This window comes from Pinus tabuliformis, chromosome 5_1 (assembly GCF_031772625.1).
Source record: "Pinus tabuliformis cultivar Carrire ecotype Pingquan chromosome 5_1, CPIR1, whole genome shotgun sequence".
Lineage (NCBI taxonomy): Eukaryota > Viridiplantae > Streptophyta > Pinopsida > Pinales > Pinaceae > Pinus > Pinus tabuliformis.
The window spans coordinates 494,765,623-494,782,295 of record NC_142305.1 but is presented as its reverse complement, the minus strand read 5'-3'; the positions used below and the strand labels follow the sequence as shown (position 1 = coordinate 494,782,295).

The 16,673-nt window shown below is 37.0% G+C and overlaps 1 protein-coding gene across 7 annotated transcripts in view; it reads left to right on the top strand.

Annotated features, from left to right (window-relative positions):
- Nucleotides 1-15,932, top strand: part of LOC149165655 (BTB/POZ domain-containing protein At1g63850-like) — a 115,239-nt gene extending 99,307 nt beyond the window's left edge. For 4 of the 7 annotated variants that reach the window (XM_089432348.1, XM_089432346.1, XM_089432345.1 and 1 more), the window contains 3 exons: nt 4,775-4,837; nt 14,424-14,467; nt 14,546-15,932. In XM_089432348.1, the coding sequence (XP_089288474.1) occupies nt 14,552-15,736 (1,185 nt within the window). In that variant the 5' untranslated portion in view covers nt 4,775-4,837; nt 14,424-14,467; nt 14,546-14,551 and the 3' untranslated portion in view covers nt 15,737-15,932. The remainder of the gene's footprint in view (nt 1-4,774; nt 4,838-14,423; nt 14,468-14,545) is intronic. The other 3 variants (XM_089432343.1, XM_089432344.1, XM_089432349.1) reach the window with 2 other exon arrangements.
- Nucleotides 15,933-16,673: the final 741 nt, after the last annotated feature.

Here is a 16,673-nt window from a genome sequence, read left to right as displayed (position 1 = left end):
CAGATAGCTACACCGGTTTTCCCACATTGGGTTTTTCCGGGGACATTGGTCCAAAAATAACGGTGTCATTGTGTGTGCTTGTTTATGTTTCCTTCAGTTGATGATCTGTAACATGTTGAGCATGCACTAGTGTTTATTTTCAGTATTTACATTGTAAATAACTTGTTAAGTAACAGAACAAGTAGGTAGGAATAAATCAATAAAGTGCATGGAGGGTTTCTAATTGGTAGACTTAGAAACTTCAACAATGCTAACACCAATACTACCACAGGGGTTGGGGAGAACGATCAGTTGTCATGTTCACATTCACACTGGAGGGAAATGGAGATCCGACATGATCCTTCCTGAAGAAATAACACCCTCAGCTATAGCACCTAATATTGAATCTGTTTTCAGGAAGGAACTTTTTAATTATTTCGATGGCTTTGAGGATTGCAATGAAAGCTTCTCTAATTTGGAGTGATTTTAAACGGGAAAAGAGAAGGATAATGTAGGCCACATAGGAGGCTGTGCTGTGTACAGAGGAAGTTGTTTGGCTTGGTTCTCTCTTTCTTTTCGAGACAGACAGTGTGGCAGCACGAGGGAATCATACAATGTGGGAAATCGGTGTGGCTGGAATAGGGTGGGTAGGTTTGATTAATTGATGGAAATTGAACTGGATTGAATTTAAAAAAAAACACAGGAAGAAGAGGGGTCCAAGTGCCTACATTCATACACCACCACCTAGACGATGAGGGTGGCAATGTACTACTTAGAAATATTCCAGATAATGACAAAGCTGAAGAGTTTAGTGTTGTCAGTGATGAAGATGGACATGAAATTACATAAATATACTGAGACCCCGAGCCTAGAATTTTAATTTATGATTTCAAATGTATCTAATTGATATCACACTGCTTCAGTTGTACTTTTGTGTTAAAAACTTGTGTGTTGAACTTTTTTTACACTAATAATTCTCCTAAAACTAGTGAGGGAATCAAGATGATGAGATCATATATGTCACTTTGTTATGTGGTATGTTATGTTTCAAGTTGCTTTTCACTGAAGAAAGACTGCTAGTTTTAAAATGTTGGATGGTTTATACATATTTTTTAATTTTTTAAAAATTTGAGGAATGCATGTTTTCGTGTCTATAAGATGTCTGCTTCGGCATTTTAACCACCTTGGATTTTTTTTGTTACATATTTTCTCCAATGTTTCATGGGGACATCCCCCCATGTTTCTCAAGCCATGCATGGGGCGCCAAGGGAAACATTTCCCAATGTGGGGGACACATTTCCCCAAAAGGGGTGCATCTAGGCACCCCCTGCCCCCTCTCCCCACCAACTCTAGGAGGGGATGCCTGGGTGCCCCGGCCCCCAAATGTTTTGTTCAACATCCCTTCAAGACAAAACAGAAGTATGGGATAGAAATTTGAGGAGTTTGTGACCTTGGTAATTAGGGAAATATTAAATTCTTAAAATAAAAATGACATTCTCCAGACATTCTCCAAACAGTCATAAAGGAGACATTCTCCTTTATCTTACTTTTTCTATCCAAAGTTCCAAACAGTGTCATTTATGACTGTTTGGAGAATGTCCAGAGATAGTCACTTTTACTTAAATTTTTAACATTACCATTAATTGTTTCAGTGTGTTTGAGAATGGTTCCAACCTCATTGGAGAAAGTAGAATTTCATATCCCATCCAGAATTCAGCAGACTTATTATACTATTATAGCATTGATTGGCAGGAGTAGAAGATTTCCACCAGATTGCACAATGATGAATTTGCATGGGATGAATTGTTCTTGTTGGGATTTTATCATTATTATTTATTTTTATAATTTTAGAGGCGGGGACTCCTATGCTAGAGACCTTGACACTAGTGCCATGAGCTTGGAGAACATCAACAAGAGCCTATGTCAGTATGTGAAAAGAAAAGACTGAGGTCAGGTAACAGCAAGTGAGAGTTTAGAAGGCATGTCCAGCAGACTTTGATCATTTGGAGTGACAGGAAGATTGAGGAAAAATACAGATGCCAACAAGAGGTATGACTTTTCCTAAGAGAAGGCATTTAAGTGGCACCAGAAGGGCAAGCTTCTATCCAAAGTCAAAGAATAACCCATTCTACCCAGCAAAATGTTGTTAAGATTGTACAAAGTCTAACAAAATCACAAAGATTAGTGACAGAAGTAAGATTTTGCTGACCTTTTTGTTTAACAATAAATCTGCATACTAATGGAGTTTTCAAACTTTCCAGCAGCTTCTGCATTTAAGTGGCTGTTGAAATATTATTGTCAGAAGTCGGAAAAAGTATATTTGTAAACCAGCAAGGATAGATGATCACTATGCCATCTGCAGCAGATGACATCATACCAGGTGCCTCAAGTGTAGGACATGGAATATGCACGGTGAAGAAAAAAGTTCATGACTTTCATATGAAGATGCAAATAAAACAAGACTACTCATCTTTAAGTCAAGCTATATGTGTCACAAATACAAAATAGCAGATCAACGGTGGCCACCTAAAAGGTGTTAACGATGTCAATGATCAATTATCTGAAATCAATGGAAAAATACAAGAAAAAACAATTACTTATCAATTGACTTTAACAATTAGCTTTATTCATTTGAAATATTCTTAAAACACACACGGAGATGTGTGGAGATATCCCCCGAATTTTAAGGAAGTTCATAGGGAACAGAGGGACAGGGTTGCCTAACATGGGGGCATCTCTAGAATAAATTTTTAAGAAAAAAATCCCAACATAACAATTCATCCCACATAAATTCACATAAATTCATCATTACGCAATAGATTCTTTGCTTGCATAGATTTTATTTATTTATTTTTTATGACTTTTTTTTTTATAATTTTTGGGGTTTTCTGGACAAAAATCATGGGGGGACATCCAAGCATGTTACTTTTCTGGGGGTTTAATGTTCGGGGGGCATGCACCAGAAGCCCCCCATTTTGCGAAGCACATCCCACACATCGCCAAAATGTTTCACTGTGCGTTTCACCAAGCTGCACAAGATGGAATGCATGGCAAAATGTTTCACTAGGCACCCCCCTGTCCTAGGGGCACATAAAGTGCAGGGGGCACACCCCCAACCCTGCAAGACATGTCCCCGTGGAACACTGAGTGAAACACATCCAAAATATTCTATATATCCCTGGTTTGCAGAACAATCTTCCCAATGTCAATCATGTTGCTAATAACACAATGAGAGGAAGTTTAAAACTGAGAAGTGTTTGATTTGATAAGATAAGATAATTTCAACCACAAAAGTAGGGTAACAGGTTTCAAAAGTACAATTTAGTAGTGACATGCCATGGAAGTGCTGAAGCAACTCGTAAAAACTAGAACATAATAAAGAAATAAACTAAGCTACTGAAAAAGAGATCAGCAAAGACATACTCATCTGCAACATGAAAAAGGCTACTCATCCTCATCAAAAGAGGAAGCCCTAATGTCTCAGTAGGAACAGCAGTGAAAATAGAGGAAGATGGTGATGTCCCTGCCGAATCACCAACCACAGAGAAAACAAACACAATCATAAAGAGATTGTAATTACTTTCAAGGAGAGATGCGTTTACAGGTTTGAATCCATAGCAACAAAACAATATTACCTGTGACTTTCGTAGATTGATAAAATATGGCACTGAAGGTACAACCATCTCAACTACTATTATCTTAAGCTAGTGATTAGGAACAGAATGGTGAATGGTCCACCAAAATCCAAAGAGAAGCGAGTACCAATGAAGCAGGTTCATCAGGCAAGCAACACCATGACAGCTTTGAAAGAACATGCCAGAGTGAGGCAAACACTAAAATTAGTGCATGGTGATATATGTGAATCAACAAAGATGGAACCAATTGGTGGCTCTGAGTATTTTCCAGTGTTTTATGATCAATTTAAAAGCCTTTGAAGTATTTAAGAAATTCAGAAAGTTGTTAAAAAGGCAAAGAGGAAAAAGGACAATGGTTTCAAGGATTGACAATGATGACAAATATATAACCCATTTTACAGGTACTGCAAAGCATATTAATTCCAAAAATAAATGCCACGGAGATCAAATAGCTTGTCAATTTGAAATCATTTTACACAAGTTCGTGTGGTTCGTTATCCATAAATATCTTTAATTTTCACCAGGATTTTGTCTAGTATCTGAGTAAGCCATTTATGTTTTGGAAAAACTCATTTAATTGAGGGGCTGGAAGGACACATAGTTGTGGAAGTTTCAGCTTTGCATATTAATTCCAAAAATAAATGCCACGGAAATCAAATAGCTTGTCAATTTGAAATCATTTTACACAAGTTTGTGTGGTTTGTTATCCATAAATATCTTTAATTTTCGCCAGGATTTTGTCTAGTATCTGAGTAAGCCATTTATGTTTTGCCAGTTTTGGCAAAACTCATTTAATTGAGGGGCTGGAAGGACACGTAGTTGTGGAAGTTTCAGCTTTGCATATTAATTCCAAAAATAAATGCCACGGAGATCAAATAGCTTGTCAATTTGAAATAATTTTACACAAGTTTGTGTGGTTCGTTATCCATAAATATCTTTAATTTTCGCCAGGATTTTGTCTAGTATCTGAGTAAGCCATTTATGTTTTGGAAAAACTCATTTAATTGAGGGGCTGGAAGGACACGTAGTTGTGGAAGTTTCAAGATGCTGAGATGCATAATTGAAGTATTATTGAACACATCATTGAGACTTGTTATTCATGACCTGAGCAACTTTCCATTTGAAAACACTGTCCTGATATAATTTCTTTGTAATTGCAGCCATCATTCTTCACATTTGGAAAGAACACGCGAAGGGTTGGTTTTGGGACATGCTTTGGTCAGGTATAATCATTCATCAATTCTTTAATTGAGTATCCGAAATGTCTGCACTGTCCAAGCAACAAAGTTTTAATATTTATATTGAATGCTGAGTTTTAATATCTATATTGAATACTGATGTATCAAGAGTACAGCCTTTGGGTAGGCTAAGACCCACCAGGAGGGTTCATGTAAAGAATTTTATAGTTTGTGCTGTTTGGAGCCATGTAGACAAAATGCAAATGAACTTTTCTGTTTTGGCTCTCTGTTTCTCACCTCCCGTAAGAGATCTATAATTCCAAAACTTCTGGAATAGAGGTTATGGAAAAACTTTTGCTTCATATATTATTTTAATGATGAAAAAGTATAGCTGTAATTTAAGCAGCAATGAAAAAGTTAAAAGTTGTGACCTAAGTGGATTGAAGAAAAAGCAGGGACAGTCACCAATGTAGGAGTTCTATGGCTTGTGAGTTTTCTTGGTTCCTTAGAATTTTATAGTTCTAGAACTTGTTGATCATAGTCTTGACTCCTAGGAAAAGCTTATGAAATTCCTCATTCCATAAGAGGTTTATTAGTCTACAACTCCTTGATCGTAGTCTTTGGAAATCCCTTGAGCTTTATATCTGTTGGAAATAATACTGAGAGGGGGGGGGGGGGGGGTGAATCAGTGTTAGCAAATCAATATCTTTTTCATTTCCATACTCAGATTCATATACGCTACTTCAGTTAAGGGAACCTGCATGTACACGCAACTGTGTTTAATGCAATTAGCGTATATCCAGTAAACTTATGATTCAGTTAATCCATTATATGTTGATTTTTAATCAGTGCATCAGAACTTCATTAACCATATAAACAGTAAACAGGTGCAGTAAAACATAACAAATTATCACATATAAGAAGCACACATGAACACCATGATATAAGGTGGAAACCCAATGCGGGACAAAAACCACTCCTGCTGTTTTCTTTAAGATAAGAAAAACCTATTTACAATCTTGTACTGACACAGACTCATACCAGTATGCAGGCACCCACCTGCAGAAAGCTACAACTTTCTCTCATTCTCCAACTACCATTGGAAGGGAGCTACAACCCCCTAGCTCTTGTACTAGCCGATATGTTTACTAGTATGTAGGCGCCGGCTCACTGAAGGCTACGAACTTCTTGTTTCATCACAACACCATAATATGAAAGGCCACATTTCATCCAATTTTCATACTGGACCCATCAACAACATTGAAGTACAAATCAATCACTACTGCAATACAACCATCAACTACACTTGCATCATCAATCTCTGAATCACCCAATACTGAATCACTGACACCCTGTCATCAAAACACAGCCACCAGAACATAGAGCAGAACCCAGAATTCTGCAACAACCACTAGATCCAATTGCAACTTCAAATATCATACTTCATACTGTATACGCTACTCTGATGAGCCGAACCAGCATGTATACACGCTTTTACCAAAACGAACCTGTGTACAGATTTGCAAATATTTACTCATAACTTTGCAGCTATTCCAGAATCAGTGATACCCAGATCATAACATTTATATAGTAAAACATGTGTCAATAATTCAGATCTAGTCTATCCATGATCAAACCACATAATGATAATACATTCCAAGCCTTATGATCCTGATCCATCATCCATCATCAACCGCATAGGTGCATCCTTGGTTCAGATCAAACAAGGCATCACAAACCCATAACTAGCATACTAGATCTCACACTTCATCAGATATTCAATCCTTGCACACTTGCACACTTTGGTCTAATGATCTTCTCCTCCTTATATAGGTTTAGGCCTCTTTCAATACCATGGTCCAAAACCACGTAGGAGCAATACCTTGGACCCAATACCTGGGGTCAATACTTCGGACCAAATGCCATGGACCAATACCAAAATACCATGGACCAAATACCACGGACCAAAACTTAGTTTTCCAACATGTACACGCCTTTCCTTCTGTGAAATTGCGTGTGTACGTTATACGCACCTTTTGGTCCGCTAACCCGCGTGTATACGCATCTTTGTCATTATGAACCAGCGTATAACTCTCTCTGATCATTAATTCTTTGCTATTGACCTGCTGCACTATGATCTGTCATCTGAGTGAGTTGCCATCTAGAACAACATCTGTGTCATATCTGTATCATAATGCCGACAATCTCCCCCTTTGGACTTGATGGCAACAACCACACCAAGTCACTCTCCCCCTTTGACATCAAGGGCAAAGGGCGGACCAAGATATTCTCTCCCTTGATATACATTCTGCTGTTCATACTCCTCCTGAGTACATGCTGAAATCTCTGATTGAGCTCTCCCTTTGTACATGCTGAGATATACCAATCCGTCCATTCTCCCCCTGAGCACATGTTGAATTCTCTGATCGAACTCCCCTTTTGTACATGCTCCCCTTGAGCACATGCAGAGTCTGCAAAAATATTTTTCAAAATTATAACATGACTCTTCAACTCAACTAAGTGAGTATGACCTTCCTATCACCAATGACTCATACATACATCAATCTGCCAACCAAGTGGGGATATATCAAATGTTTATACATGACTGAAATAGACATTATTACATCATCCTTCCCATGCAAAGTGGGGTTACAAATTAGGTCTTTTCATGACCTTTACATCAAATGATATACATGAATTTTATAACAATGACCAACAATCTAAACAAGACCATGATAGTCATCAGGACCAGCAATCTAAACAAGACCATGATAGTCATCAGCAACTATCATACACCATATATGATCTGCACCATAAGCATCTGTCACCAGCTTCCAGACCTGTAACCTGCAATACCATTCTCTTGGCCAACCAACAGTAAGTAGCAAGATGTATCATTTAGCCACATAAGCATCATCACCAAAGACTTCTAACCATAATGCCAACAATGCATTATTCGAAGCATATGCTCCCCCTGAACCTGTGCCAACCAACACATACCATGACCGAACCATATCAGACTTATTTTCCTGAGTCTGTCCCACTGCATTTCCTCAAACCAACATATACGCAACTGTGCAGCTTCTAACTCGTGTATATACGCGAATTGTCTTCATGAAACTTGCGTATGAGATTTGGAACACTGAGGTTCTACACCTTCAGCTCCCTCTGAGTCTGTCATGTCTGTATACTTTGCTATGTCACATCTTTCTGACTGTACTTCCTTCTTCTTCCATATCTTTGACTGAGATGATGTTTTCTCCTTTTGGTATGGTGCTCAAAATCTTTTCCTACATTCCTTTGCTATATTTCCAAGCTTGTTACATGCATAACATCTTACATGTTTCATATTCCTTCTATAGCAGTCAATGGCTTTGTGACCAAACATATTGCAAGCAAAACAATATCCCTTAAAGTACCTGGAACGTGATGATCTTTCTGTGTGACGGTCTTGAACCATTCTACTTCTGCATTTGGCTGCAACATGTCCAAGATTATGACATACATAACATTTATTCATTCGAGGAAATAACAGTCTATCATTTCCACAGTTATGAGCAAAAGATTTTCTTTGAAGAATTTCTTTCCTTGGTTGTTGATGGGATTGACCTCTTATCTCCTTGTTGAGCATTTCAGATTTTGCATTAGAGTTCCTTGCCTCACCTTGTGAGCTAGATTCATCTTCAACAGATTCATAAAAACCAAGACTAGTTTTGATGGTAGACGACCTTTGACTACTAAGAATATCATCCAAAATCTTAGTACTGTCTTGAAATCGTAATAGTTTATCTTTTTCTTCTAATTTACCTTTCAAGATATTTGCCTCAACCTGATGTTGTTCTTCCTTTTCTAGATATTGCTTCTTCAAGATTTCTTCAGACTTTCTTCCTTCTTCCACTGTTTGCCTTAGTTTGAGAATCTCATTTTCGTGTTCTTCATTCTGCTCGTGCAACATTTGACGTACTCTGAAGGCACACTCCAGCTGAGCTTTTAATCTGGTAACTTCTTCTTTGAGGGCACTCTTCCTTTTGTTAAATAGATCTTGTTGATCTATGATTTTATCTGATGCTTCATTTGCTTCTTCATCTTCAATATGAGGTGATTCAGAATCTGAATACTTGCTTCCACCTAATGGCAAGCTGTCACTGTTCCTTTGAGTTGTCTTCTTTTTCTGACGCGCTTTCTTTCCCATTGTTCTACGGATCTCCTTCAAGCGATCAAGCTTCTACCAAAGGACCTGCTCTGATTCCAATTGTTGGAAATAATACTGAGAGGGGGTGGGGGGAGGGTGAATCAGTATTAGCAAATCAATATCTTTTTCATTTCCATACTCAGATTCATATACGCTACTTTAGTTAAGGGAACCCGCATGTACATGCAACTGTGTTTAATGCAACTAGCGTATATCCAGTAAACTTATGATTCAGTTAATCCATTATATGTTGATCTTTAATCAGTGCATCAGAACTTCATTAACCATATAAACAGTAAACATGTGCAGTAAAACAGAACAGATCATCACATATAAGAAGCACATGTGAACACCATGATATAAGGTGGAAACCCAATGCGGGACAAAAACCACTCCCTGCTGTTTTCTTTAAGATAAAAAAAACCTGTTTACAATCTTGTACTGGCGCAGACTCATACTAGTACGCAGGCAACCACTTGCAGAAGGTTACAACCTTCTCTCGTTCTCCAGCTACCACTGGAAGGGAGCTACAACCCCCTAGCTCTTGTACTAGCCAATATGTTTACTAGTACATAGCCTCCGCCTACTAAAGGCTACGAACTTCTTGTTTCATTACAACACCATAATATGAAAGGCCACGTTTCATCCAATTTTCATACTGGACCCATCAACAACATTGAAGTACAAATCAATCACTACTGCAATACAACCATCAACTACACCTGCATCATCAATCTCTGAATCACCCAATACTGAATCACTGAAACCCTATCATCAAAACACAGTCACCAGAACATAGAGCAGAACCCAAAATTCTGCAACAACCACTAGATCCAACTGCAACTTCAAATATCATATTTCATACTGTATATGGTACTCTGATGAGCCAAACCAGCGTGTATACGCGCTTTTACCAAAGCGAAACTGCATACAAATCTGCAAATATTTACTCATAACTTTGCAGCTATTCCAGACATCAGTGATACCCAGATCATAACATTTATATAATAAAACATGCGTCAATAATTCAGATCTAGTCTATCCATGATCAAACCACATAATGATAATACATTCCAAGCCTTATGATCTTGATCCATCATCCATCATCAACCGCATAGGTGCATCCTTGGTTCAGATCAAACAAGGCATCACAAACCCATAACCAGCATGCTAGATCTCACACTTCATCGATATGCAATCCTTGCACACTTGCACATTTTGGCCTAATGATCTTCTCCTCCTTATATAGGTTTAGGCCTCTCTCAATACCATGGTCCAAAACCACGTAGGAGCAATACCTTGGACCCAATACCTGGGGTCAATACTTTGGACCAAATGCCATGGACCAATACCAAAATACCATGGACCAAATACCACGGACCAAAACTTAGTTTTCCAACATGTACACGCCTTTCCTTCTGTGAAAGTGCGTGTGTATGTTATACACACCTTTTGGTCCACTAACCCGCGTGTATACGCATCTTTGTCATGATGAACCTGCGTATACCTCTCTCTGATCATTAATTCTTTGCTATTGACCTGCTGCACTATGATCTGTCATTTGAGTGAGTTGCCATCAAGGACAAATCTGTGTCATACCTGTATCATAATGCCAACAATATCTTGTTTCTTTGCTATTGACCTGCTGCACTATGATCTGTCATTTGAGTGAGTTGCCATCAAGGACAACATCTGTGTCATACCTTTATCATAATGCCAACAATATCTTGTTTTGCTCATGAAAAATGCAACTGTAACTTCAGCACTCAAATGATGAATGTTTAGAAAAGGTTGCCTAAAAGTATAATAGAGAAAAGTAGGTGCAGTCACCCTTGTGCGAGTTCCATGGCTTGTGAGCTTGTGAACTTTCTTTTGTTCCTTGGAAGTTTATAATTCTGGAACTTCTTAATTAGAGTCTTCAGCCTTGACTCTTTGAAAACTGATTGGGGTGATTGATGTAGTGGCCTAGAACCTGTGCCTTATTCAGTGAATTCCAAGAATAAGGTTTTGCAAGGTCAATTGTTGATCCTGATCAAACCTTATCCAATGAAAGATTTATCTAGGCTGATACCTTTTATGGGCAAATTGTGCCCTGGATTTATTCACAGGTTGCACTTTCATGCATACCTAATTGCCCATTAAGCTCAAAGGACTGATAACGAAACAATTTATAATGTTCTTTAAAAAAAAACTTTTTTTTCCATCACAAGCGATTGCATACTCCAATTTGGTGTCTCTTTAAGCTGTGACCTTGAAAATAGATTATTGTTATTATTATAAATAAATGTTCTCCATTTTTTTTTTTCAAATCTTGAAAAAAATAAGTTGTTCATTTGAAATACTTGTAATTGTATTGCATACATATATTCAATCTCTTGGTACTTCCATGTGTAGTTTAAAAGGCTATTTGGGGGGTTTGTCAGCATAAACATTCTACTAGTACTTGAGGAAGCAGTGAGAAAACAATTATTGGGTAAAAATAAACAAAGGTATTATTCAACAAGGTTTATCATATAGGTTTGATCATCAAGGTTATCTGGGGTTGGAGGCCCATTGCATCGTTTTGTGTCTTGTGAGGTCTTGAAAATGGCCCTTGCCCTAGAGTTGAGCATATTCTCCCCATATTATCAGATCAGGTCAAAGTAGTATGGTTCACTACATGTACAGCTTGAGTGGGCTGTTTTCTCCTAATAGGTTATAGGTTCAAATGGAGAGTGGGGTAGGTAGCCTCTATAGACTTTAGCCGTTAAATCATTGTGAGGCGAGGGTCCCTTGTCCCGGAAACAAGTTGGTCTCATACACCAAGTCGCTGTTGGCTTAGCCATGACCTTAAAATTAGATTATTATTATTATTACAATTCTTATTATTGAGAATGGATTGGACATGAAATGGGCTAGATTTATAGACCTCGACACCGGGTTGATTAAAATTTATTTAAAAAAGGGCTTATGATAGAATGTGGTGATCTTTTATTTGATTAAAGGCCAAGGCGTTGGGATTTGACTCCTTTTTCTTCATAGTTCTTGTGAAATTGTTCATGAATCACAAATTAGTGTATCTTTCCATCCATTGATGCAAATTTGAAGTTGTGGACTTGTTCAAATCTATTAGAGAAGGTTCTCCATTAGCCCATGCACTATATTAGTGTTAAAGCACTAGAATATCTATTTGTGCGAAGAATTGACGAGAGTTTCTTTGAAGGCTTCAGTCAAGTGTTAAAGAGAGGCTAACATTATTCTTAAACAAAGGATGGACATGGATTCCTGTTGACACACTATTCAAGTTTTTTTTGACATCTCTTTGTTGTCTAGGATTTGCCAAAGGAATTATGGGGTATGATGATTGACAAAGTAGAAAAAAACGCTGAAAAGTTGATAACATTCAATATTCTTTGAGATGTGTACCAAAAATTTAATGATCAATCATGTTTATTATTCTTCTTGTTCAGTGCCATCTTGAGGTGCTTAAGGTGCTTATGAGACATTGGAGGGATCTTTAGGGCCATTTCTTTGTGTTGGTTTTGAATTGCAAATATTCTTTGAGATTTGTACCAAAAATTTAATGATCAATCTGTTTATTATTCTTCTTGTTCAGTGCCATCTTGAGGTGCTTATGAGACATTGGAGGGATCTTTAGGGCTATTTCTTTGTGTTGGTTTTGAATTGCAAAAGGATTTCGTAGGACCAACTTGAATTTAAGTTGTACCTCAAGAGCTCAGGATGATAATGGGTGTTCTCAACACTTATATTTAAGACAAGTTCTTTGTGTTGAGTGGATAATGAGATCCTAGGAGGGTTAGATTGCTTGAAAAGAGTTGCCTAGGCATTATTTCCTCAGGGACCACCATTAGAAAAAGAAAATATTGGTTTGGTTCAAGTCTTTGTTGTGAAAGCCAAGAACACAATGATGTCTTTGTTGAGATTGGAGGGGTATGATTTTTGTTTTGGCTTCTTTATGTTAAAAAAAATAGGATACATCAACACATGTAAAACATGTTAAGAAATTGAAAAATGCCATCGAAGATCAGTTCACCATTGTTTACATGGTTAAAACATTTAAAGAGGAAAACAATGCACAACCTTAGCAAACATGATCGTTTGAAGTAATTAATTAATGCTAAAAGAATAATTTACATGAATATTTTCCATAATCGATCATTAGCAACATATCCTTCGTACTTTTTAAATATAGATGATGGACCAATTGGATGGTAAGTTATGAATAAATTATCATTAATATCAAAGAGATGTTTGCATTGTTAGATCACTCATCTAGGACATGTTTGTGATTATTGGATCATTAAAATATAAAATCACATTAAATAAACACACCAAAAGCACCTTGTTACCTAACATTACATTAGACAAGTTGACCTTAAATCACTCCTAGTGTTGAATATCTTAACAACTGCCTTAAATATCAATGGGACAGGGTTGAAGGATTTACAAAGTGATAGAAGGAAGCATTAGAGCCATCTTCCCTATTACAAACAATCACCTATCTTAGTCTAACTTTATTGTTGGTCTATTACAAACAATCACCTATTACTAGTCTAACTTTATTCTTGGTCTATTACAAGCAACCCCTTGTTATTGGAACATAATAGGCTACAACTCACTATCCAAAAAAGACACTCTACTTTTCTTTTTCAACATATAAACCTTGTATTCTCTTCGGTGTTTCCTTCCCCCACTTCAAGTTTTCAAAACCGGAGGGAGAGGGTCTCTCAAACACGGATGGTTTTGTTACTAGGATCACTTGTCCTTTCACTCCAAGTACCATAGTTTTCATTTACAACATATAGTCCTTGTATTCTCTTCGGAGATTCCTTCCCCCACTTCAGGTTTTCAAAACCGGAGGGAGAGGGTCTCTCAAACACTGAAGGTTTTGTTGCTAAGAACACTTGTCTTTTCACTCCAAGCACCATGGTTTTCATTGTCAGGTCTTGCATATTCAAAGGGTAAAAAAAACCGAAACACAATCTGTGTGTGGTGTTGCACCTTTTGGTGCAAAAGCTAGTATAATATATATTTATACATGGATGGATATAGTCAATTTTAAGAATTAAATAAATAACCTTATTAACGCGTCCTATTTTAAGGATTATGAAGTACCAATCGAATTAATCTCAGCGGTTTTGATTGTTTTTGTGTCCAAATATTACATATGATTGAAAATTTTATTTATTTTAAAATTAATATTATAAAAAACATTAGTGTGATTTAAAAAAATAAATAAATATTACTATGACTAAAATATAGTTAATATAATTTTTAAAAATAAATATATAATACTTTTGAAAATTAAAATTGGATTATATATATATATAAAAGAGCAGTTATATTTTTAAAATTTGTTGTATGATATATATCACCATTAAATAATTGGTTGCCGTGAAGATATATGCTGCTGACGCCTCTTTCGCTTCCGTTTCGCAGGCGTGCAAAGCAAAGACTGTAAAAGACAATAAAGGTGAGCAACGGTGAGTGTTATACTTTTGAGTTTTCAAAAGTTTCAGAAGGTTTTGAATTTCAGGGTTTTGAAAAGTTTCCATTTGCAGGTAGCAATGGCTGATCAATTTCAATTTGGAGATCACAGCACCGCTGACATTCAATTACAGTTAATCTACACAGATGGAACTGAGTACCAAAGAAAGCTTCTTCATCTTCATTCCATTGTGCTCAGAAAATCTGAATTCTACAACACCTTGTTGTCTGAGCGCTGGTCCTTGGAGAAGACGAAGCCTTTTGAAATCACTGTACCAAGCCGTTACAGTGGTGAGATTTATATTAAATGTATTCAGCTCATGTATTCTTCTCATGCAGGTAAACCCTTGCGTTTCTCAAATGTGGATGAAGCCCTTGCTATTCTACCAGTTGCTTCCGAACTCTTGTTTCAACAATGCATGGAGGAATGTATGAAATATTTGAGTGCCGTTCCTTGGAGCACTAAACAAGAAGTCAAACTCAGAGCCCTTTTACTCTCTCTGGAGATAAGTATTTGGGGTGATTTAAGTGATAGACTCGGCATGATCCAATGCAAACAAGATCTTGGGGGTCAACAGATGCTGGAGCAGACTCTCCAGAAAATGTTGTCTACAATCTCCAGTGGTTCATTTGTTAATGGCGAGTATATTGAAGAATATATCATAGCTCACTTTAATGCAAATGAATCCATTGCGGAAACTTGCAGGTCTGCACTTCTGAAAGAGTTTAGTGCCAACATTGAACGTGCCAAATTTGAAACCCCTAAATCTTGTTCCGCACTTTCTTGGATAGTTAAGGTGATTGATCGACGCGATGAGGAATTGTTTGAAACAGTGTTCTATATGTTTTGTAAAGATGCTGAAATTCCCAAAGTCGTATATCGATATATTGCATGGGATAGATATTGTCGAGATAATAGTGGATATTCTAATCGTTTAGTTGATATAATGGATCGGTTTCTGAAAGCTCTAAGAAACGGGCGGATAATTACCTGTATCCCATTTCGCGTTTCATTTCTTACCAATTGGATTAGTGTTCTTGTCAACCTCAAGGGCAATGAGAAATTGGTGGAAAGCATAGTTGATGTATCTGAAACCCTCCCATTGGTTTACCGGAGAAGGATTTATAACATTGGAAAAGAAGCCATGAATACATACTTGTCTGTAGATAGGTTCACCAGGATGGTAATTGAGGAGTGGGGTAAAAAACTGCAAGAAGCCATCGAACGCCACAACTTTTTTGATATGACTGGCAAAATTTACTGACTGGCCATTTAAGTCAATCCTAAGGAGGATTGCAATATGAAGTGGGCACCACTTTGAAAATCAACTACTTTTGATTGAGTTAGTTTTTATTTACTATGGAACTCCGTATACCTTTGGGTAATAATAAGTGAAATGTACTTCGAAGTTAGCCACTTTCCATCTTTTCTTGTCCATATTAGGGGATATTATTGACTTTTTTTTTAAGCTTTATTTTCGAAGTTTCGATGTAATCACTATGCTATGGTTGAATTACCTGTGATCTTATTCTTTCATTTTGCTAGGAATAGATCATTAAATAAGGGCCACATTAAGCCAGGGAAAATAAATGTTTCCAATTTATTTAATTAAAATAAACCAAATAAATTAAAGATTTAAGAATATAATTTTACTTTTAAATATTATATTTATTTTAAAAAGTTAGAGGAATGTAACAGATATGGAAGATGTCGAAGTGTTGAATACACAAGGGACCAATGAAATATAATCATATGGGTTACCATGATTACAAAATAACCGTCGCATGGTGGTATCAGACTATTATTAAATGAACAGAGCAGGGTGCTCGTATGTGGTTTACATAATGTGTGAAAAAAATGTCCTTTCATGGACTGCAACTGTACTCTAGTTAATGCTTGCATTGGAATCAAGGATTCTCTTTCATCCACATTACTGCCCTCCACTCGACATTCCATAAATTTAAAGCACATCATTTTTCTCTACAATTTTCGTGTTCATGCCAATGCTATTTCAACGTTTGAACAACCCAAACAAACACCAGGGTCCGCTGCACAATCCAACAATCTTAACATTAAATCCCAATATCAACACTAATACCTATTTTTGTCTATTGCAGGCATATCCCATGTGAAGTCACTCAAAGAAAAAAAAATAATAAATCCACGTCCACATCCTTATCACAGGGCCTCACCATAATAAC